The sequence below is a fragment of the Pocillopora damicornis genome, chromosome 5 (assembly GCF_964200805.1).
Source record: "Pocillopora damicornis chromosome 5, jaPocDami1.2, whole genome shotgun sequence".
Lineage (NCBI taxonomy): Eukaryota > Metazoa > Cnidaria > Anthozoa > Scleractinia > Pocilloporidae > Pocillopora > Pocillopora damicornis.
This window is the reverse complement of record NC_142674.1, coordinates 22,611,487-22,633,946: the sequence shown is the minus strand read 5'-3', so window position 1 is coordinate 22,633,946 and position 22,460 is coordinate 22,611,487. Positions and strand designations below refer to the sequence as shown.

General features: G+C 37.3%; 5 protein-coding genes and 1 pseudogene across 7 annotated transcripts; 2 read left to right on the top strand and 4 right to left on the bottom strand.

The window, feature by feature from the left end:
• Positions 1–172: 172 nt before the first annotated feature.
• Positions 173–723, bottom strand: LOC149045993 (uncharacterized). Its single transcript, XM_089206319.1, has one exon. It carries the CDS (start codon positions 721–723, stop codon positions 181–183), a length of 543 nt encoding a protein of 180 aa, XP_089062445.1. The 3' UTR covers positions 173–180.
• On the bottom strand, positions 722–2,407 carry LOC149045992 (uncharacterized). The gene is made up of 4 exons (XM_089205991.1): positions 2,393–2,407; positions 1,972–2,277; positions 1,184–1,214; positions 722–878 (listed from the first exon to the last, which is right to left on the bottom strand). The coding sequence occupies exons 1-4, from the start codon at positions 2,405–2,407 to the stop codon at positions 844–846; spliced, it is 387 nt and encodes a 128-aa protein (XP_089062117.1). The 3' UTR covers positions 722–843.
• A 2,471-nt stretch (positions 2,408–4,878) lies between these two features.
• On the top strand, positions 4,879–12,770 carry LOC113685947 (monoacylglycerol lipase ABHD2). The gene is made up of 8 exons (XM_027203536.2): positions 4,879–5,072; positions 7,147–7,330; positions 8,740–8,908; positions 9,421–9,604; positions 11,105–11,290; positions 11,584–11,653; positions 11,741–11,825; positions 12,381–12,770. The coding sequence occupies exons 1-8, from the start codon at positions 4,915–4,917 to the stop codon at positions 12,581–12,583; spliced, it is 1,239 nt and encodes a 412-aa protein (XP_027059337.2). The 5' UTR covers positions 4,879–4,914; the 3' UTR covers positions 12,584–12,770.
• Positions 12,771–12,952: 182 nt separating this feature from the next.
• LOC113685948 (uncharacterized) lies at positions 12,953–15,638 on the bottom strand. Of its 3 annotated transcripts, none has more exons than XM_027203540.2 (4): positions 15,533–15,638; positions 14,901–14,976; positions 14,039–14,328; positions 12,953–13,945 (listed from the first exon to the last, which is right to left on the bottom strand). In XM_027203540.2, the coding sequence occupies exons 2-4, from the start codon at positions 14,959–14,961 to the stop codon at positions 13,937–13,939; spliced, it is 360 nt and encodes a 119-aa protein (XP_027059341.1). In that variant the 5' UTR covers positions 14,962–14,976; positions 15,533–15,638; the 3' UTR covers positions 12,953–13,936. The 3 variants fall into 3 exon arrangements, with proteins under 3 accessions (XP_027059341.1, XP_027059338.1, XP_089062443.1); XM_027203537.2 differs by having other exon boundaries at positions 13,002–13,591; positions 15,533–15,634; XM_089206317.1 differs by having other exon boundaries at positions 13,875–14,328; positions 15,533–15,631.
• Positions 15,639–16,729: 1,091 nt separating this feature from the next.
• On the bottom strand, positions 16,730–18,297 carry LOC113685941 (beta-1,3-galactosyltransferase 1). Its single transcript, XM_027203530.2, has one exon. The coding sequence runs from the start codon at positions 18,101–18,103 to the stop codon at positions 16,904–16,906; it is 1,200 nt and encodes a 399-aa protein (XP_027059331.2). The 5' UTR covers positions 18,104–18,297; the 3' UTR covers positions 16,730–16,903.
• Positions 18,298–18,966: 669 nt separating this feature from the next.
• LOC149045991 (uncharacterized) lies at positions 18,967–21,814 on the top strand (annotated as a pseudogene).
• Positions 21,815–22,460: the final 646 nt, after the last annotated feature.

Genomic DNA, 22,460 nt, shown 5'->3' with positions numbered 1-22,460 from the left:
TGTGGGAAGCTTTGAAAGGGAGATCTGGCGACAATTATATCACAAGCCATGAAAATCTGAACTTCGGTAATGAATTATTTGAGTCTGAGAAAGTGGAAAATCTTTCGTGAGTTTATTCAGAGATCTCGTACACACATCACGGGAAAAGTTACACATCGGTGAACAACTAATGTTCATTAACTAACGGATGAAAATGTTCCCATGAGGCTCCGCGACGCCGTTCAACTGGTTGAGCTCCTGTTGTCCACATGGATCATGGACAGGCCATTGATACTCCGTGAGAGTATCGAAATAATAATAAAGATTATAAAGGCCGTTCGCGTGGATAAAGAACATCGGTCCAGAGTCTAATCCATTGCCAAATAATGAAGGTGCTGGTGTATCTTTGCACGTGTTGGTCACATGTTTAATGATCGTACAATTGATGTCACCGTACTGCCAATCCACTAAGCTGCCATTTCCCGGATCACACACCAGCCAGTTGTTTATGTTGCTCTTGATGAGGATCTGTCTGCCAAGTTTTTTCCAGAGTGAGAAGTTCACAGCGTTGTAGTCTGTTTCATTTAATGGAGGAGTTGTGGAGACAGGAACATGCATATACCCATCAAGCCAATCAGGCCAGTTTGCTCTTGGTGAGATCGCATTTGAACTATCATTAAAGTGACTGTAATTAGTGAAGGAATAACTCCATACTAGAGTCCAACCTCCACCATCGGTCTCCATGTCACAATAAGCCTTGAAAGCGTTGGACTGAGACACACCTTCAGGATTAATCCAATAAATACCCGCGGAAGGAGGGGGAAATTGGTCGAGGAGAGTCTTGCACGATGGGACTGCTGAATTCTAGGTTAATCCAAGGGGTGCAGGCGTGTTCTTTCCTATGATCAAAGAAAATGGTTTCCGAACTCTGCTTTAAGTTATAGGCACATAAACCTAAAAAGAGTTGTGTTAAATGTGACATTTTGAGACGGAATAGGTATTTTTTGGTAACTCATTCTACCAAGCACGCCAAAAGGTGTGGCAGTATCATTAATTTGAGGAATTGGTGTGTTCAAAATAACGAAATTCCAAAAGGTGTGGCAGTATCATTCATCTGAGGAATTGGTCTGTTAAAAATAACGAAATTCAGTTTTAGCAACTATTGTGTGCGAGGATAAATTTGCTGTAAACAAGAATCACACACCTTGTGGACTGGAGACTCCATGAGAGATAACCTATTAAGTAAGCCAAAAAGAGGCAAACTTTCGGGTGAGTAAGAAACTTTCACTTACACTAGCTTGCAAGCTACATTTTATCTGAACATTGATTCTAAAAAAAAAGATTAAAAAGACGAACAAAAAGAGTCTTGTTTCTGATCACTTTTTCAAGATGTTTGCTCTGATTACCTGATCTTCATCAACTTAATATTTGAGTTTTCTGTCTTGTGACTGTAAAAGCTGAGGGTAGGGTTTTTTTTTTCTTTAAGATATTCATTTTTAAACTTCAATTTGATCGCCTTTTCTTTATTGCCGTTCTCTCGTCTAATGTTCAAGTCAATAGTTGGAAAATTGTCCGAGGGTCATTTTAAGTAATCTGATTCAGGGTAAATGGGCACAACATGAAAAGAGAAGTATTTTTTGAGGCAACCGAAACTTGAAAATGTATTGATACAAATGTAAGATAAACATAGTTCCAAAACGGACTCGATAAAACATGCCGACCCCCATCTTCAGTCTTAGTGATATTTTATTGATCAGGTTATAGCGGCTGTATGACATTACGAACATAAGGAAAAATTATTTCCAGCTTAATGAGAAGGATTATGAAAACTCAATTAAAACTTGAACATGAACAAGGTGTATAAAAAATTACCATTGCATAAAACTGCCTAAAATAATCGGCTCTCACTCCATTCCTTTGCAATCGCACGGAGTAAAGAAAGAAATGGTAACACAGTATTAATCTGTAAAATCTACAAAATTCTAGGAATACCTTTTCTATATAGAAAGAACCATCCCGTTTTACAAATCTCTCCACCTTCCTTGCCTGTTGTCCTTCGCCAAAGAGCGAACAGGTGGCTTCGTTCGCCAAGAAATTTGCTTCTTTACAAGCAGCTTCTCTCCTACACATTCGAGCACAGGTCATTATAGAGTCAGCCTTTTCAATTTGAAGAGCATTTTTATCTTCAAGAAAAGCGTTTTCTTCTATGCGAAAGAACATGCCCTGGTCTTCATCTGCGGATATCTTTGGTGTTACCGAAAAAGCCCATATGAGAGCAAATATGTCCCAAGGAAAGATCTGCAAGAAACGAAATTAAAATGATCTGATAACATAACGAAGAAAAATCAAAGTCGGAGGACCCTGTTGGATTATTGCTTATTATATTACAAACATTTGAAGGGAAGTCACTCACAAATTTTAAAGCCATCATCGATGGGAAAAGGCACATTGGGAGCAGATCTTTACTCCTCATGATTTTATCAAGTTTTGTTTATCAAACAAAAATAAACGTAATGCATTCCAGTAAAACCTAAAAAGATTCTATGCTCTGTTTTATTTGTTAATACTTATCATAAATAAATATAAATATATATAAATAACAAATCTCTCCAACTTCTTTCCTTGTTGTCCTTCGCCAAAAAGCGAACAGGTGCCTTTGTTCGCCAAGACATTTGCTCCTTTGCGAGCAGTTTTCTCTTCCACACATTCGAGCGCGGCTCGTAACAGAGTCAGCCTTTTCGCTTAGGACAACGTTTCCGTCATCAAGGAAAGCGTTTGCTTCCATCTGAAAGAACACGCCCGATTCATCTTCTGCGGATGTATTTGTTGTTGACGAGAAAGCGCATATAAGGGCAAATACCTTCCACGGAAAGATCTGCGGAAAAGGGAATAAAAATTATATAAGACGCTAAAAGAAAATTTTCAGAGTCGAAGGACGTCGTTGGAATACTATTGGATTAAAAAACTTTGGGGAGAGGTCACTTACGAATTTTTAGAGGCATCATTGACGGCAAAAGTAGATATGTAAACAGATCCACACTCTTGGTGGTTTTATCGAGTTTTGTTTGTCAAACAAAAATATAAGTAATGCATCGAGTACAACGTTACTTAAAATTATTTCATGCTTTGTTTTATTTGTTAATTCTCGTTCCTCACTAGGGGAGAAATTATGAGGGTACCATTTTGTGGCTAATAAGAAGGGTTAAACCAGCCCAGGGTTCAGAACACATAATGCAAAACCTTGAGGAATAGTTCAGCTTTAACGAGCATTTTTTTGTGGGTTGACTCAAAGAGCCGAAAAGCGACCTGTGACGAACCTCCGGCCTTTGACAAAGGGTTGATGCTCGAAATATCAGTTTAAGAAACTCTTTGCGGTGGCTAATTTACATAATCAGGTTAGTTGATGAACCAAATTATGACTGTGAATATGTGAAAATCATATATGTGAACTCCAGATAAAGACGTGAATATGAAAGCGATCTTCGCACTAATGTTCACTACTTAAGCAGCAATGAAAATAAGGCCTCAGTGAAAAAAATTCAGGCCTGTACGGGATTTGAGCCCATGACCTCTGCAATACCGGTACAGCGCTTGGAAACGTACCCCCTGGGAGTATATAAAGCTATTTTATGAGAATACATTTTGGGCAGGTGGCTCTACTCAAAAACTAGAGTGGTTTTAAAAAGGTCCGCAAATAAAAATCAATAACGATTTATAAAAGCGACGCAACAAAAGCAATAGATAACAATATGGATTTTGGACCTGAATAAAAGTTATGCCGGTAATGCCCAAGAACAAAACAGTTATTGTATCAGCATTTAAAAACCTATCATGAGTTAGAACATAAAGTTGTAAAAAGCTTAAAAGAAATTTTATTCATCCTTTTGAGCCACGCTGCACCAACCTGAAATTTCCGATAATGAGTGATATTTTTATTTCTATCAAGTCCATCTCGTTTCTTTATCCTTAAGTCATCACCCTCGAGTGAAAACACAGAAAACCTGTGTTAGCGTTGTCGCAGTCAGACACCTCTAGCCAAGGGTTTGAGGCCGCGTGACGTCAATTATTTGATGCGGTTAGCTTGGAAGTTTTGTTTTCCCAACGGAGGTTTTGTGATACTGAAAACAATATAAATTATGCCCAAGAACATAAGCTGTCTTACAATTATTATCTCTTTGGAGAGCACTAAGAAAGAAAAAACTGAAAAAAATGACATCAAAATCCTGAACTACTGACGTGTGAGCGAAATAAAATATATTTTGGCCCACCAAAATGTCCATTTGAACCCGCAAAACGCGTCACAATGCTCGACAAAGTGATTATCTAAAGAACTCTTTCTTAAAAATTACGTCATATTCCATACATAGGTTCGCATAATTCACCAGGTTCCCATGAGTCCTTCGTTGGGAAAACAAAACATACAAGCTAATGAGATATATTGATCCAAAATTCCAAAGGTCAATTTTCTTTATAATCAGATGAATAAAGTTCACTGACCATTGTTTTTCTGAGTTGTTTTGACTGACTTTTTCGGGTATTTCGGCCGAGATGGAGAATAAGACAGTTTTCAAGGTTTCTGATACATAAATTCATCCTGTTCAAGAGGGTGAATGAAGAAATAACATTAAGTAACATTTTAAGACCCAGTAATTCGATAACCACATCTTGTTGAGCAAGAGGCCCCTCGCCTCGTCTTCACCCTTCACACCATCCGATGTCTGAAGTTTATGTTTCAAATTGTCTTTCTAAATATGCTTCATAGAGGGCTTGTATAAATTTCCTGTACAGGTCAACATAAATTTTAACGCTGAGAGTTTTCAACGGAAATGTTTTTAAAGGGAAAGGGATCTGCAGTGTTGCGTTACATAGTGCTATGTTGCGTTACCAATAAGCGCATGTATTCTGGAGGGTTCCTCAAAGTAGGAGGTCTCGCTAATGGCGTATCTTGTTATTTTGGCTCTTGTAGTTGTGATTGTGTTTTTGCTGGTTCGTGTCCTAAATCTGACGGATTCTTCTCATCCTCCAAAGATAATTTCATCGGATAGCCATTTTACCAACACAGTCTTAGAGTCGTGTCCTATTTTTTTCGAAAGGTACGTAATTTCAAAGTGTCTACAAATGTGTTTATATCTTTCGATAACAAAACAGCATTCGGGTACATGGTAATTAAGTAATGAGTTGTTTTCATCCTTTAAAATATTATTACAGCTGCCATTTTATTGCCAAGCTTCTCTGTTCTTTGTATTGATCAGTTAAATCTAATTTTGCGATTTCGCGGTAACACAAAACATCATCGGTTTGGAAAGATGAAACTGTTTACATGGAAGCCGGTATATTCAATGTAGAAATTTAAAAAACTTATTCGTAGTGGCAGATAACGCTTACTGTGAAACCTTACGAAACCGGTTTTTAACGAAAATTATTTCTTTATTAAAATGGTAAATTTTGGTTAGAAGGCTATGGTATTCCTACCGCTCAGAACGATATATTATTGTAAGAATAATTTTGGAAGATGTCCAATTTCTTGACAAACTAAGCAAGACCTTCGTGGATGCCCTCTGTCATATTGCTATCATTAATTATTAAAGAAAAACCGGATAGCGCACAAAGTGCCGCATTTATATCTTAACTACTCGTTTCTCCTCCTCTCTGTTGTTTGAAAATCTGAGGTTTTAAATTGTAATTTTTTTAAAATCTTCATCAAAACTTGCAGTAGTGAGTCCCTATTAAGTTAACTCTTGAGGTGTGATAATTATACCAACAAGGTTTGCATAACTGTTAACCCTTTAGCTCCAGTGAGTGACCAAGATAGAATTTCTCCTTACTATATCTATACAATATCATGCATACAAGTGATAAGAATAAATGAAAATGTCAATTATGGAATTACTAATTGATCCGATACCAAATTCTCCAAACTAACATAATGAGAATTCTTTGGCTGACAGTAAGGAGAATTACTAATGAGATCTTGGGATTGAAAGTGTTAAGCTGAAGGGTACTGAATATTCAAGGAAGGCAAGACACAAGTCTTTAATTTTAGCTGTTACACAAAAGTGGATGCAAAAAGATAAAATGTCTTAATAAGGAATTTACAAGTTGGCCTATGTATTAGATCCACATTTACCACAGAGACCAACCAAACTCTCTTGGTGTAATGATCTCTACTTGACAATAGGATAATGGTTTGAGATTTTATATATATTATATCTCTACTAGTCTTTCACAACTTAACAGTTACAGTTATATTTCAGTTTTGAATGAAATAAACTTCATTTGACCTGCAGATGAAACTGAAGTAAAGCAATGATCCACGCAAGTGTGCAGCAACTTAAGCAACTGCAGAAAAGCAGCCTGAAAAAATTAAGGCTTTGATGGGACTGAAACCCTTGCCTTTTTAATACTGTTTGGGTTATTACAACTGAATTGTGCAGCCATATATTGAAAGAAAGGCAAATTTTTTAGGAGTTCACCTTTTCTTTGAAGGAATCTGATCACAATCTTTGACATTTTTTTTTTTCTGAAAAGAAACCTAAAAGAAATCAGACTTTTTTTTTTGCAATAATTGCTTAAATTGCAGTTCACTAGCATGGATCGTTGTTTTACTTAACCCTTTAACTCCCATGAGTGACCAAGAAAGAATTTCTCCTTACAATATCAATGCAATGTTCACTAGATAAGAGATGAGAAAAAAGAAAAATATCAATTTGGGGATAATTAGTTGATCCAATACCAAGTTCTCTGAAATAACATACTAAGAATTGTATGGTTGACAGTAAGGAGAATTACAGATTTGATCTGGTAGTTAAAGGGTTAGGTCACAACTATTTACTGATTACTGAAGCAAAAGTGGCTTTTGGTGAATATTTCCAAGCTGGGAATTAGCGAGGTAAATATCAACCCCTAACCACTGACAGTGAGGTGAATAGTTGTTTTAGCATATACTGAAACAGTGAGATAATGTCGCCAAAAAAATAGATTTTAACTCATTTATTGGGCAGCAATGATTATAATATTTTTGGCTCCAAATCCCTTAAGAGTTGCAAGCACAGAAGTGGATTGCAAAGGATGTTTGGAGTTTGAGTAACCAATTGTCTGAGGGTGTGTGTTAAGTGCCTTCCATTTGTTTAGTATATACCTCTAATAATAGTTATTATTCACCAACAGGTATTCCCCCCCAGTCATTTGGGGTAAAAGTGGCCACTGTCAAACCCTTGTAGGAGCCCTGTTTGGTAGACGTGCTTGCCCAGAGTTGAAAGGAGCTTTACACACAACAAAGCTGCATGATGGCACTGTTGTCACTTATGAGATTTACTCTCCTGACAAAAATTCACTTTTGAGTGTTGAACAGGTATACAATCATGAGCTTATCATAATTGAGTTTATAAGTTATGGTATAACATGAAAAAAAAAGGTATTGACTTGCTAAATTTTTTTTAAGGGTGTTTTGGTTGCTTACATATGCAAAACACAGAGAAAGGGATTCATTTATTTGAAGTCATAGTTGTATTATTAGGTAGCAGAAATATGTATGTGTTTTGAAATGAGCTGATAGAAATGCTCATGAGACAAACAGCAGCATTCATTTGGGGATTAAGTGCATTGGTGAGGGTGTTCACCAGTCCCACTACTGTGGCCTCAGTGGGTTTGATTTGTGAAGGCTATTGTCCTTGCTCAGAAGTTTTTCCTACAGGTCCTCATGTTTTCCTCCCTCCACAAAAACCAAGTTGAATTTTCTAAATTCCAATTTGACCCAGAAACAGCAGACAAGGAGAGCCACCTTATGGGCTGTCCACCTCTAAATTCCCATATAGCACATAATCTATAAGATGAGCACCTTATAGACAGTATCTCCTGTTTTCTGTACCAAGAATTAACTCATTTTTTAACAGAACTATACATTGCTGTATTATTCAGCTAGAACACATGAATTCTCTTAAAAGAGCATCATAGAATCATACAATATGTTCAGTAAGAAGACAAGGCATACCATGTGTAAATTATTTTTGGGGATGCATTATGAAGCTTTCACGGCCAGATCTAAAGGATCTGAGTAAGTGTAACACTATACAGTTCACCTTCTTGGGAAAAACGATCAAAGAGTAAATAGATTGTAAATTTCTGCCAGAATAACTCAAAATGTTTTGCCAGTTCCTTTTGTGTTTTTAAATAAATCTTGGTTGATCTGAGGCTCATGTTCTGTTACCAATGTCTGTCATCTTATTTATGAAATTTGAGATAATTTCTCAATCAAATTTGTTAGTGAAATCAATTGAACTACCTGGAGAGTTTCACAGGCTGAGCAGCCCTGAATAAAAATCTTGTAATCTCAGAGACCAGAGAGTGTCATTCAGCACAATAAAACACAAAGATTATGATCAGTTTGCATCAAGGAAACCGATGTTTATTGAACTGCTTGAAATTTGGTGAATTGACTTGATACTGTAATTATGGATGAGAAGGGGAATTTGACAGCCACCTTGCAAATAAATATACAGTTTTTCTGTGTTGGTGAATTTTTACAAAGTTAAGAGTGGTCAGATGAGATGAGCAGCCCTAAAAAAAATAAAAGCTACCTTGCTAGTAAATATACAGTTGTTTCATGTTGGGGAGTTTTTACAAAGTTAAGAGTGGTCAGGTGAGATTAGCAGCTCTGAACAAAAGTCTTGTAATCTCAGTGACAAGAGAGTGTCAGTCAGCACAACCAACAGGTAACAGTGTACAGAACTAACATACTTTCCCTTTTTTGAATGATCCAAGGAGAAGCCTACAATCATCACAGTCCCAGGAATTGCTAACTGTTCTGAGACAAAGTATGTGCGCACATTTGCTGACTACGCCATTCGTCATGGCTTCAAAGTTGCTGTTTTAAATCATTTGGGAGCAAAGGAAGAGGGTGGATTGTCCACTCCAAGAATTTTCACATATGGTAATTTTTAGCTATCTGCTCTTCTGTGAAATTTTTCTTTGGATTAATGGACAGTGTTAATGTAATTTGGTTTACAGTCAATTCACTACCTCATCAAACTCTCCACCACAAAACTTGCCACCACTGAGTCACATGCTACTTAACTGATTTCGGGAGATATAACCATGGATTTAATTTTATAGGAAAGATTATTCTTAGTTCAATTTTAGTGGTTCCACTTTAAGGGACTGTTCAATACAGACAGAAGACAATAAACAATGGCTGTTGGGACTCAGAAAAGGGTGACCATGACCCCCTTCATAGAGATAGCTGCTTACTTGGGGTGAAAATTTCAGTGATTAAGGGGAAGAAAATTCAGGACATTGACTACTGGCCGCTAAGATACAAGGTGACTGCTTAAAACAAGTTCAATTTTATAGGGAAAATGGTTCCATTTAAAAAAGGGAAAATGTGTTGGACATAACTGAAAACCAAAATATGTTGCTAATAAAACTGGTGTAATAACAATATAGGTGGTACAGAGGAACTGGCTGCCATGGTTTCACATATCACCTCTGTGGGTAATCACCAGCGACTTATTGGAGTCGGGTTCTCTATGGGTGCAAACATTTTGATGAAATATCTAGGAGAGGAACCTTCACGGCAGGAGTTATTTGAATGTGCTGTGTCTGTGTGCCAGGGATATGATATCTTGAGGTAAGAGATCTGCAAATTTGAATTTTAGTCATAACTTCAATGACTTATCAGTGTACCAGCTTGGGAACTTCTTAAAGCTGACACATAAAAGGTTAGCTCCATGTCGGGGAAAAAGGTTTGCCTTAACCCTTTACAACTTTATAGACAAACATCAGTATGCATGTTCTATTTGTTTTCTAAACATTTCCTATGGCAAGGAGAGTTAGAGTAATCAAGAGCCTCTTTCATTAGCAATCATTTCCTTAATTCTCAGGACCTTTTCATAAGATTTAGCAGTGATGGTGTGAGAGAAATTGTACACCTGTCACTTCAAGGGCTCAGAGTTAAATCAACTAAAATTCACAGAATAGCTTATTACTGAATATCAAATTACAGATTCACTGATTGAGGTTATGATTAATCTCCTTGACTCTCTGATTCATAAGGGTGACTAGCATCTATTTTCTCCTTACAGTATCAATACTGAATCATACTTTAAGGTCACAAGAATAAAAGGAATGATCACCCAACTAAAGAAGATCTTAATTAAATAATGATTTTAGATATGTGAAATTCACATATCTAAAATCATTATTCATCACTTTGATGGTTTATTTGGACCCAACATATTGACCAGCTCCCAGTTGGCTTGTTAGTTCAGTTGGTAGAGCACTGCACTGGTATCGCAGAGATCATGGGTTCATATCCTGTACGGGCCTGAATTTTTTTCAGGTCCTATTTTCAACTACTAGTTCAGTAGTGGTCTTAGGTGTAAGGAGCTCTTAAATTAATCTCTTGATTGTTAAACAAATTATCTTTGTCAGCACCCTCAGGAAATGTATGGAGCACAATATGGAAAATATGCATACTGATATCAGGGTTGTATAAAGGTTAATATTTGATTGACAGGCAGACCATCAACTAACTGAGTGACTGTCAAACTAAGTTATGGACTGACTCACACTGACAGACTAAATTACAAATTTAGCTGACTTACTCACTGAGTGAATAGAGGGGTAAGTTTCTAAAGAAACTGTGGTGCTGCGTCGGTGGGAGAGTATAGCAGGTAATTAAGTGTTAATAACTGAGTTGAAAACGTAAATTAGCCACCGTAAAGGGTAAAAAAGCTGACGTTTCGAGCGTTACTCACTGAGTGCTTCGCAAACTGTCTACCTGACTGATAGATTATGGAATGGATACATGGACAGGTGGACTCACGGACTGACTGGTATATAACAGGCAAGATGACGTTATGAATATCTAACCCTCTACACCCCAAAATCAGTATCCATATTCTTCTCTATACATTTCCTTCGGTAATGTCAAGGAGAATTTGTTTAACAATCAAAGCTTCGTGGGTAGGCGATCATTTCCTTTATTCTCGTGATATTAATGAAAGATTCAGCAGTATTGCTGTAAGGAGAAATTAGGTACTGGTCATTCTAAGAGTTGAAAGAGTGAAACGTAAACTTTTAACGTTGCTACACATGTATTGTTGGCGATCTCTTCCGTGATTTGTAGAGCAAAGACTCTCCTTCACGAATGGGATGGACTACGACGTTTCTACAACTGGGGCATCACCCAAAGCGTGAAAAAGGTACTCGACCGCAACATGAAGGTTTTATTCCAGTGCCCCAAATTTACTTCATCTGTTCATCATGTTCGCTCGTCTTCTTCCCTTGTGGAGCTTGATGATGCATATGTCAAGTGAGTAACATTTTAGAGTACTCTTCAATTGCATGCCGTGAAAGCGAAACCATAGTAACCACAGCAGCCAATCAGAACAAAGAAAAATTTCGCCGATGGGAGCTAAATGATCAAGCAAACTGTCTGAAGTGCAGAAAATCGTGAACAAGTTGTATGAATCTAATTATTTGAGAAAGTGGCTGAGTTTATTGGCAAATCAAAGAGCGTGTTAGAAAGTGTCTGCGTAACAGAGGTGCGACTGTGATACTGTGTAATTAAGGGGGAATTTGAATTTTTCCTTACCTTAACTCTAGAAAAATGGCGGGATTCCATAATTTGGACGAGTTTTATGCTGTCAACAGTTCCTGTAACTATATAAACCAGGTAACCTCTCTCTGTAGTTTTTGTTCTTGTCTTTTTTCTCTGTTTTGGTATAGTTATCGTTTTCTTCTACGTGTTTTCTCTTCACAGATTAAGATCCCAGTATTTCTTCTAAATGCCTCAGACGATCCCCTCATACCTGAGGAACTGTTTGATACGCCATACAACCACGTCAGTAAGTATTAGGTGTTTGGACCATTAATTGGTGATAAGGAATTCTATTATATGGTCTTGACAGGTACATTATATGCCGCCACAAAAGGAACCTTTTACGAGGCCTTGTTCTTAAACAGGATATGCAGTTTTACTTCTTGGGGGTGGAGCTCGAACAAAGCCCCTCCCATACGTCGGGGCGCTGCGCTAGAGGAGTTTTTGTGGATAACTAGGCATCTTGATCGCTGACGGGGGTGGACTTATGGAGAAATATGGAGAAGATCTCAGGCCGGGCTCAGTTTTGTGTTCAAGGGCGAAACTAAAAGTTTTCCGTCACTATGCCTCGATCCAGTCAGAGTATATCTGTTTACCAGCAAATTTTTAGGTTGGAAAACTTGTTGAACCTCCGGGGCAGGGGTGAGGGGAGTGGGGTTGCCGACGATAAACTAACATCCCCCCAGGAAGAGTAGTAATACACCCCTATTCGCTTCATAATAGGAAAGCAAGGAGAAGCCTCGGAAGTGAAGTCCACGTGACTGTTAATACTTGACTTGCCTTTTTTCCTCTCTGTCTTTAGAATGTAATGAATCAGCAGTGTTTGTCGTGACTCATCATGGTGGCCATCTTGGATTTTACGAGGGAGGGTTTTTTACTGTTTTCCCTTTGACTTGGCTTGACAAGGCCGTGATACAGTATATCAAGGCGGTTTTAAAGGTGAAAAACGAGGGAAAATTATCATCCTTGTCTGAGCAGGACGAAGAATATGCTAGTGCATCCTAGCATTCGCCGGAAAGTGGCGGTTTTGTATATCTCCTTCGTAAGTTTTTTTTTACGATCCTAAACTCCAGTTTTACCCAATGACCATTTCAGTTTTGCATGATCTTAGATTTGAGGGACAACAAAGCTATCGGCAGTGGCCATCATCTTTAATCATAAAGCTGTTCACGATTCATTTCAACTGCAATATATAAGGAACACAGAGTCTCTGGGGTTATTTAAACGCAAGATCAATGCCACTCTATAACGCACGGCATTCACGGAAAACAGCTTTTAAATATTAGTTAGTGTTTTAATTTTTAAATAGTTTTAGTTAATGTAATTGCTGATGAATTGTTTCGTGCTTAAATAAAGATTATACTATACTACTACTATACATTATTACTGTTGGTTTGTCAAACCTCGGGATTATCTCAACGTAAACATTTTAGAAATTTAATTATTTTTGATAAAACAGTCGTAACATTCGAATTAGGTAGAATACTTTTGTGAAACGCTGTCACAAGTTTAAAGGGAATTATGGGAAATTTTTATAATAGAAAATATTCTGATTAAATAAACTAGTCACAGATAACTTCGTGATGATAATGATATTGACAAACATCGATTAAAAACTATTTTCCAACAATAAAACATATCTTGTAACTAATTCATCAGAAATCAGAGATGAAACCTTGATGGTAAGGCTTCTTGAAAACATGAAAATGTTTATCTTAAATCACGCCAGAAACCCAGTAATTGTTATGTTGGTTATAAAGTTTTAACTTTTCTCCGACAGAGAACCCCTCAATTGCTAAAAATTCCTAAACTACACACATATATCAAAACTTTGTTTGAACTGACCGCTGTAATAAAGCTATGCGTAAAGCAAAATAACAATCTCAAACTTTTTCCTTGTCAAACTTCGACATCCTTTCGGTGAATAATGTTGTCTTTCATGTCCTTTTATTGCATTTAGTTATTTTTCGGTATTTATGTGTTTTTAGCGCATTCATCTTTGCCCAAGAGAAGCTGCAAAAAGTAGAGGAATAATTCAGGAATTGGTCGTGACCATCACGTCGATGATACACTATACAATATTAATAATTATTAATAATTAATAATAATAAAAATTATTAATACACTATATAGCAATCTGAATTATATATGCTTTTTGATTGGTTCTTACTTATAAGCTATTGAAGGATAGACGCATGGATGACGTCATCATTAACAACATTTCGTCATCATAAAGAAACAGATATAATCCATGTTGTCGTGGGTCTGTACTGGGACGGATCGTAGAAGACGTCTGCGCCGTGTGTGCCACTTTTTTGTTCAGTCCCCGGCGATCTATTCCTGTACGGACCCACGGCATTATAGAATCTGTTTGTTAAATAGACAGCAAGTAGCGTAATCAATCAGATTTCGGCATTTGTGATAGAACACTGATGGATTAATGCGAAAACGAGTTATTACCTTTTTCATTACGGCTCGTATGCTGACACTCTTTTCCCTTTCGTGTGGGTCGTAGATTTTGCTCAAAATATCACACTTTTGTTCTCCATAATTGAAGCCTTGGCATTGTGGAGTTCTCATGCACAGATCTTCACACTGTAGCTTGGATACAACTTGATATGTGACCATTACATCGCCTTTTATTTCTTTCTCCAGTAATGGAACATTAATAGTCGAAGTGATGATAAAGCATCCTGAATTTTGAGCCCTTCGGAAATTTACAGGATCATCATGTCTTCGGTGCTTCGAACCTTACAATGCAATTTAAGATAGAATCAGCGAAGTCTTGAGAAATCAAGGAATATTTCACGTGCAATCAACCTCCGTTCAAGAAATAGGAGAAATATGAGTCAAGAGCGGCTAAACGGTTAGAGTGTCGAATGCAAATATCAAATGCATTGTGTACATTCATTATTTACAGCTAAACGAAAGCTTTTATATCATGGAGCCAATTTATGTTGTCCTTAATATTTCGTTCTAAATGATTAAGAAATTATATTTCAGCGAGAGGTAGTTTCTCGATGTCAGTTAATCGCACGAAAATTAACTTGAAACAAAGTGATAATCGTGCGCAAAGCATTTATTTTAATCTTTGATTCTGGTGAAATAGTCAGACGATTTTTTTCCTTTATCACTGATCCCTCGTTTTTTGTCTTTTTTTAAATACATGGTCATTTCCATACCTTTAAGTCTAAGTCCAGCATCTATTCAATTTAAATACCCCCATTTCCATCATTTCCATCATTTCCAGTAGCCGAGCACCGATATGAAAACTGTGACAGTCTTCCATAAAAAAAATAATAATATATATATCATAGCATACCTTTTCCTTCAAGAAAAGACGAAGCGAATGTTAAAACCATCACAAATGCGGAAATATCCATTTTCCAAACGCATACCTAAAAGTTAAATGACATAAGCTACAAGATGAAGAGTCGAGGCCCAATTAATTAGTCCTAAAAATTTTTGTAAGGTTAATTGAAATCTGAAATTTAGCGGTAAATAAAGAAATGAAAATGTCCCTTCGAGGAAAACAGCAACGTAAGTGTGTAATACACAAATCACCTTTACTATACCTTGATCAATTTTAATTGGAATGAATAAAGAAGTAGTTGAAATTCACAGACAGAAATATAGCACGTTTCAGTATAAACTTCCGTAACGAAACTGCTCTTATGAAACTTTTTGTATACATGTAATTCAGCTTAGTGCTTTTTAAGATCAAAACAGATACACAAGTCCGCAAAAATACGAAGCAAAAAAAATTTAAAACAGAGCTAACGCGTCTACAAAGTATTTGCTTTTTAAGATCAAAACAGATACACAAGTCCGCAAAAATACGAAGAAAAAAAAATTTAAAACAGCGCTAACGCGGCTACAAAGTATTTCAAATAAATAAAGCTACGAACGAGACCAGAGCGCGAAAACTGATTGAAAACCAATGGAGTAAGATACCTGTTTTATAACATGCCGTGTTCAGCAGCTTTCCATGTTATCTCGCGTATAGCACAGATATAATTAGGTCGTGGTTTACATATTCAAAATTCCAATTTGCACTTATTTAAGGGGTTTGCCATCTGTTATCGACTGAATTTTCCCTTGCTGAGTCAACACTGGGTAAACGCTTGCTTTTCCTACAGATTTCCTTCTATGATTGGCTTCCAGCGTTGAGTAATCAAAGGATACAAAATTGGACTTAATGGATAGTTGATGTTCATGTCAATCTAAAAATACCAATACTTTATTATTTAATATAATGCACACCGCATTTTATCCACATGTACATCTAAATTCTCAATTTTTTTAATAAAAACTAGAATATAGATATTTAGGTGACATCTTAGAACATAATTTGCATTGATTGGGAGCATACAAGAACTGAAACTGTGTGACTCATCATGTTATCAACGAAATTCGTTCGACTAACTCGTCCCTAGAGGGCTCCCATATAAGTTAAATTAAGGGACCAGTCAGGAAGCGATCGGATATGGCGTTCTTTTTTTTCAAACGTTACGACAAGCAACGAGCGCATAGCCAGGATTTTTCAAAGGTTGGGGGATTACACTGTGCCAAACAGAGGGTACTCACAAGATTGTCATGTTAACCTTTCTACCGTGTCTTCCTCAATGTGACAAAAAAGGCTTACAAAGGGGATCACAGGCACCCCAAGACCCCCTCCTCCTCCCACCCACCTCCCCAGCTACGCCCTTTGGCACAGCTATTGGGCAGCTTGTTTTAGACATAGTATGCGCAACCGCTCTCAAAATGGGCATGATAAGAAAAAGCTCGGAGCTTTAGACTGGTGGGTTCATTTTCAAGAAAGGCTCTCAAAGGGGGGGTCACAGGAAGCCCGGAACCCCTCCCCCCCACACACACACACACACACACCGACGCCCTTTGGCACAGCTATTGGGTAGCTCATTTCAGACAGTACATGAAACCACTCTCAAAATGGGCACCACAAGAAAAAGCACAGAGCTATAGACCAGTTGGGTTATTTTCACTTTCAGAACTAACTTGAGGCCAGTGTGAGAGACATGAGAGCTCCCACTGGAACTGTCATATTTACAGCCAAACTAACAAAGTGATTCTTGCTGCACCGCTCTCAAAATGGCCACGATGAGAAAAGCACAGAGCTCTAAACCAGTGGGGTCATTTTCAATTTCAAAATTTATTTGAGGTCGTCCACTTTATGAGACATGAGAGCTCCTATTGGAACCATTGTATTTACAGAAGAACTAACTAAGTGATTCTTGCTGCACCATATTCACTTAATGCCACAAAAAGCATTGTGACAATCAGGTGTAAGTCAAATTACTTGTTACACTATACCTTGAGATATATACCATAAAAGATTCTTCTCAGATGTGATAGGAATTTCACAAAAATAACCATAAGAAAAACCAAAATAATCAGGAATATTAAAAGAAATATAAAACCCACCCATTCATACATCAAGAAACATTTATAATAACTTTTTGGAAGTTGTTTTGTCTGTTCTAGGTTCTTTGCTACAAAAATAAACTCCACCAACCCAAGATTATGCCCTACAGCTATTGCAGAAGCAAAGTCACACCTTCCATAATCTGTCACTTTTTTCCTAAAATAAAAACCGGGTATATCTACCGGTTGAACGCCAATTTCTTGAGCTAAGATACCCATGTAGGCATCTTCAACAGGGAATGCTGGTCTTCTCTCCACTGCTTTAAATAGTGAAGGCAGAATATCAGTTGAGAGGACGTAAAAAGCACCCGTGCAGTAAGGAGGATAGAAATCTTTTGCCAAACAGTCTCTCGCAACGCGGTTTTTCCTTTTCTCTCCTCGTCTCACTTCACCGTCGCCAATAACGAAACCGCCGTATAATTTATCCTCTGCATAATTATTATTTGCATAGTTATCCAGCCATGATAGCAGTCCAAGAACATTCACATAAACATCGTCATCTGCTTTGAGGATAAAACGTGGGTTTACATGAATCAAACTCCATAGCATCTCAGACAAAATCTTAATCACTAAATTTTTGTAACTATCCGTCATGTTCAGCACAAGAATGTCTTCAAAAAAGGCCGCTTCTTGGCGAATTTCTTCAGAGTGTTCGGCGCTAAGAGCTTTGCCTATCACAAAGACGCGCTCCCAGTTTCTCTGGCCACTTTTAATCGACTTATCGCCCCATGTGTTACGGACACTATTTCGTCGCTCTGAATACAATTTTCCAACTCCAGATGTGATTAAAACCAAAAGGAAAATACTTGTGTTGTTGGTGTGGAGGGTTGGTTGCGTGACATGAGAAGCGAATGAAAATGTCAGCTGAGAGCACTGCGAACGTACGTCCTTGAGTCCAGAGTATTTGGTTGAAATATCATTGATACTCGAAGAAATACCTTTAATTCGTCCCTCCAATTCCTCTTCCTTCGTTAAAATTCTTGTTGATTTAACATCTTGATGGTGCAGTTTTAAATAAATTACCACTGTAGCGACGTGAAGAAGTCCTACAGCCGTGACAATTTCACAAAATGCTCTTTTCATTGTGCTATTTTACACACAGAGGATATTTTTTCACAAGTCAATTTTGCTCCATCTCATGATTTTTAAAGAAACCCCACTTGATACCTAAAATCTAAATTGTCAATTTTCCAGTTCGTACCTTTATGGCCGTAAATCCACAGAAGAAAGAATCGTATTCAAATTTTCTCAAGCGACGCCAAAGCATATGTCCTTTTCACAATTCAAATAGATTTCCGCACACCAGAAATTACAGCGGGCTCGAAAGAAGTATTACATGGACTGGACTTTTCAATTGCTGGACTTGAGAAAAGAAAGATCAGGTTCAAAACCATTAAATACCTTGTGATGTTCATTAGAGCTGGCATCTTCATTTTAATTTACTTAGGAGAGCTAGTGTTTTGGAAAAATTCGTTTATGCCGAGAGTTAAATCTATACCAATCAATGTGGCCAGTAGGCGTATAATCATTTCGTTCAATATTTCTCATTACCTATCGATAACGCTGCTTGTCTTTTTAAATTTGTTCTTAGCATATTTGTGTATTTTATGTCCCAAAAGTGTTGTGCAATAGAAGATTTTGTTTTAAAATCGTTCAGTTTTTAGAATTTTCAACTTTAAGCTACGCCATTTTCTAGTTGTAAATTCTAGTAACCAGAAAGTCGTCAAAATGTGCAAATAACATGAAATACGTTCCCCAGGGGTTCGCTCTGGCACGAGATTATGACAACTTCCTAATCTATTAACTTTTATTTGAAAATACGTTTTTCTAAGTGACTCGGGTGCTTTTGCAGATTGAAAAACTTTTTTCTTTTGGAAACGTTAGGTAAAATTTTTGCATTCAGTTAAGTCAAATAAGAGAAAAAATTATTTTTTCGGCCTCTGAAGATGGGACTGAGTAACCTTCAAGAATTAACAGACTTAGTTAGCAATAGTCCATTTCCAGCTGTGTGCTGCCAAACCTTTGAACAGGAGTGACAGCTAAGGATGACCTTGTTATGATAAAAACCTTGCTGCTTTTCAAAAGTAAATTACTTTAGAAAAGATATCTTTTTTTCGTCTTGTCACGAGCGTAGGACAAAGAAAAAATTCTGAGTCCCTATGAGGAATCGAACCTCAAACCTTCGGATTCCGCGCTCCGATGCTCCAACCACTGAGCCACAGAAAATCCTGACAGACTTTTCATAAGCGCGGACAGCGCGAGAGTCCCGGATCGAGTTACATAAAAACGCGGTCAGAAAGGTCAAACTACGAGTACTTCGAATGTTTCTAATCCGATATTTCTTACGGAAAACGATACATCTGGTGCTTCTCTTCTTGGAAGAAAACCTGAGGAGTTAAAATTTCAGAGCTTAAATTTTGGCTTAAATGTCGTGGAGACGCGGGGAAAGGATTGAAGACAAAGCAGAGCTGGTGAAGCGAGTGCATAACTACATTTGACTACATATGAACAGGCAAAGCTAAACAGGTTGTGGATCCAGATTCTCACAAAATATACAGCCGTAGAAAGGAAAAGCAAGGCACGAGTTCTGAGCCTGACACTAACAGTAATGAATCAGTACATCAGTACAGTTTCCCAGCTCTGGATGGGGAACTTCACTTGAAAAGATGGCTCCAAATTAATCGCCATATTTTTAAGTCTGGAAAACCATCGCCAATGTGGAACACCACTCCGTTCCGTTCGGATAAGTAAAGACCAGGCGCTTTTTAGACGACGAATACCTAGAGGATATTGAATGTGTGAGTGATTCCAGGTCCTTTTTTTTTTAAAGGGAAGTGTTGCCACAGTTTCAGGAAAAGCGACCCTCCTCATAATCTGAAAATTGCCCATGTATCTTGTCAGGAGAAGTGGTGAGTGCTTCATGTTCGTGTGTGGCAGGAAAAGTAGGATTCTGTAACCACATATTGGCGATGATGTTTAAAATGTGCAAGTTTATTTTATTTTCTTCTACTACTTCCAAAGCTCTGATTGAGAAACAGGATCAACAGTCCTCCGTGGCTTGTACCTCTCAACTCCAGCAGTGGCACAAAAAGGGTGGAGGAAAGAACATGCACCTCAGACAGTAATGGAAGTAGAAGGTAAAAGTGAGGAAAATAAAGGACACTGAATCCACTTTAGGGTCCGGTATCAAACCTCTTTTGTATGATGCTAGAATGAAAATTATGCACAATCTGGCTACAGAGTAAAATTTCAAGGAGCAACTGAGAGAAATTGGTCCCAACATGGGCCTATCTCAAATGGCTAATGAACAGACTGATCAGGCAGGTGCTGGACATGTGGAAACCAAATTTGGCAAATTTCAAGTAGGCAGTTTCTTATCATATCAAGTTGCGCTAACAGAATTACACTTCGAGGCCACTTCATCTATTAACTGCATTTCGAGACTCAATCAAGTAAATAAAAAGGTCTTAAATTATCCAAGGTTTCCTTTACGGGACATTGACAGCATAGTTATTCCTAATAATTTGTGTGAGAACAACCAAAAATTTTTACAATCTTTAACTTTAGATGAAGATGAAATCAATGAGGTGGAAACTCAAACAAGGAAGCAAGCTGAGTGCTCAAAATGGAAAGAAGAGAGAAAATTCAGCTTTACAGCATCACAATATCATTTGATTTCTAAACGACGAGAAACCATGCTACTTTTGCAGAACAACTGATGAATCCTTTCTTCTAAATATTTGGAACACGGCCAAAAGTTCGAACTAACCAGTTACTCTAATGGAGTATGAAAAGTTCATTTTCAACAGAAGAACATCTGTTAATCCTTTCACTCCCAGATCTCAAAAGTAATTCTCCTTACTGTCTGCCACACAGTTCTCATGATGTTTGTGAGGAGAATTTGGTTTTGAATCAACTAACAATTGCCGGACTGATATATTTCTTAACTCTTATCACTTGTCTTCTTGACATTGTATTGATATTGTAGGGAGAAATTCTGTCTTGGTCACTCTTAGGAGTTAAAGGGTTAAGGTACTGCCCTGTGGACTAGTGATGTCTAGAGATTGTCTAATTTTAGGTGCCACCCTGAATGTACGAGTAGTTGACTTTGACTGCGTTGATTACTTTGGGATAGCAGAAGTAAAATGCCTGTACACCAAATATCATGTTACACCCCTTGATGCTTGCACAGAAGCAAAGTTCTTCGTGGAACAGATAAGTGCTTCTGAGTGTAAATTGAAGGAAAAACCACCCGTACTATGCCCAAGTCCAAGGACATATGGCAGTTGTGGGAGCAAGGTGGTGTGACATTATTGTTTTTACCAGCAAAGGAATTTATGTCCAACGCATACTTTTTGACCCTGTTTTCCGGGCTGTACAAGAGCAGAAACTGCTTTCTTATTACTTTGAACATTTTATTAAGTTTGCTTCTGCAAAGCTTTTTGATTGAAATTGTCTGGAAGTTTGACTGCAAAGCACAGATAAAATGCGAGAAATTTTATTTTTTTCAGAGAATGAGGTAGTTCTGCCCATATATAAATAGAACGAATTTGGTTTAATAAATCAGATATGCGGCATGAGTCCTTTTCTTCCGTCCCCACTCAAAACAAGCAAACACGCCTATGGAGGTTCCAGTCTGGTCTGAAAATGAAAAGGAGGAAGGTGATCACTGCAAAATTAAGCATTAGGGTTCTTATTTAAAACATATTGATTATTGTATACTGATATCAAGAAATTAAGGTTGCGAGTAGTAGACAGCTGAGTTATAGCTTGAGTTTTATCAAGTCCATTACTTTGTTACTATAACCTTGTCTTGAGAGAGGGAAATTGAGGAGCTGTAATACACCTATCATCAATCAGGGACCACAGAGAAATATTTGTTTATAGAGATTTTGGAGGAGAGGGGTAAGACTTGTGACAAGCTGGAAGACATATAGATAAACTTTACTGCTAAATGGGTTACAATACAAAGTGCTTAGTATTTGGATCAGCTATGGCTCAACTTAAACTTTGCTTTAGCTTCAAGTTTAATCCTTTGTGGTTTCCTTTCTCTGTGTTTATTTTTCAAGTTATGTTACACAAAAGAACACAAAAATGACAAGGAATGCTTTTGAATATTAAGAGGCGGGAATAAGCAAGAAAAACCAAAACTGAATTTTAAACAGTACAAAGTTAATTTGATCTTCCAATGTTATTTAATTTTAACCATTGATAGAATTTGCTATTTAAATTTATTCCCTGCATTGTTTTAGATATTTTTAGCAAAAACAAACAATTATCACAAAATACATGGTATACATTGGTTTGATTCACCAATGTGGCAAAGACCTTTCACTGTCTATCTATAAAAAGGGAAATAATTTGTAAAATGTAAGACATTCTGCATCTTGAGTGTATACTTATTTATCCATGTGAAATTAAAGGTTACTTGAAATAAATG

What these genes read in the sequence shown, in the direction of transcription:
- LOC113685947 (XM_027203536.2), top strand. Translation starts at nt 4,915, where the DNA reads ATGGCGTATCTTGTTATTTTGGCTCTTGTAGTTGTGATTGTGTTTTTG. An exon ending in CACTTTTGAGTGTTGAACAG is followed by an intron (nt 7,331 to 8,739) that starts GTATACAATCAT and finishes GAATGATCCAAG; the next exon opens with GAGAAGCCTACAATCATCAC. An exon ending in CTTGATGATGCATATGTCAA is followed by an intron (nt 11,291 to 11,583) that starts GTGAGTAACATT and finishes CCTTAACTCTAG; the next exon opens with AAAAATGGCGGGATTCCATA.
- LOC149045993 (XM_089206319.1), bottom strand. Translation starts at nt 723, where the DNA reads ATGGAGACCGATGGTGGAGGTTGGACTCTAGTATGGAGTTATTCCTTC.
- LOC149045992 (XM_089205991.1), bottom strand. An exon ending in GTTCTTTCTATATAGAAAAG is followed by an intron (nt 1,215 to 1,971) that starts GTATTCCTAGAA and finishes CTTACTTAATAG; the next exon opens with GTTATCTCTCATGGAGTCTC. An exon ending in TGGAGTCTCCAGTCCACAAG is followed by an intron (nt 879 to 1,183) that starts GTGTGTGATTCT and finishes CTTTGATCATAG; the next exon opens with GAAAGAACACGCCTGCACCC.
- LOC113685941 (XM_027203530.2), bottom strand. Translation starts at nt 18,103, where the DNA reads ATGAAAAGAGCATTTTGTGAAATTGTCACGGCTGTAGGACTTCTTCAC.
- LOC113685948 (XM_089206317.1), bottom strand. Translation starts at nt 14,961, where the DNA reads ATGGATATTTCCGCATTTGTGATGGTTTTAACATTCGCTTCGTCTTTT. An exon ending in GTCTTTTCTTGAAGGAAAAG is followed by an intron (nt 14,329 to 14,900) that starts GTATGCTATGAT and finishes TTGCATTGTAAG; the next exon opens with GTTCGAAGCACCGAAGACAT.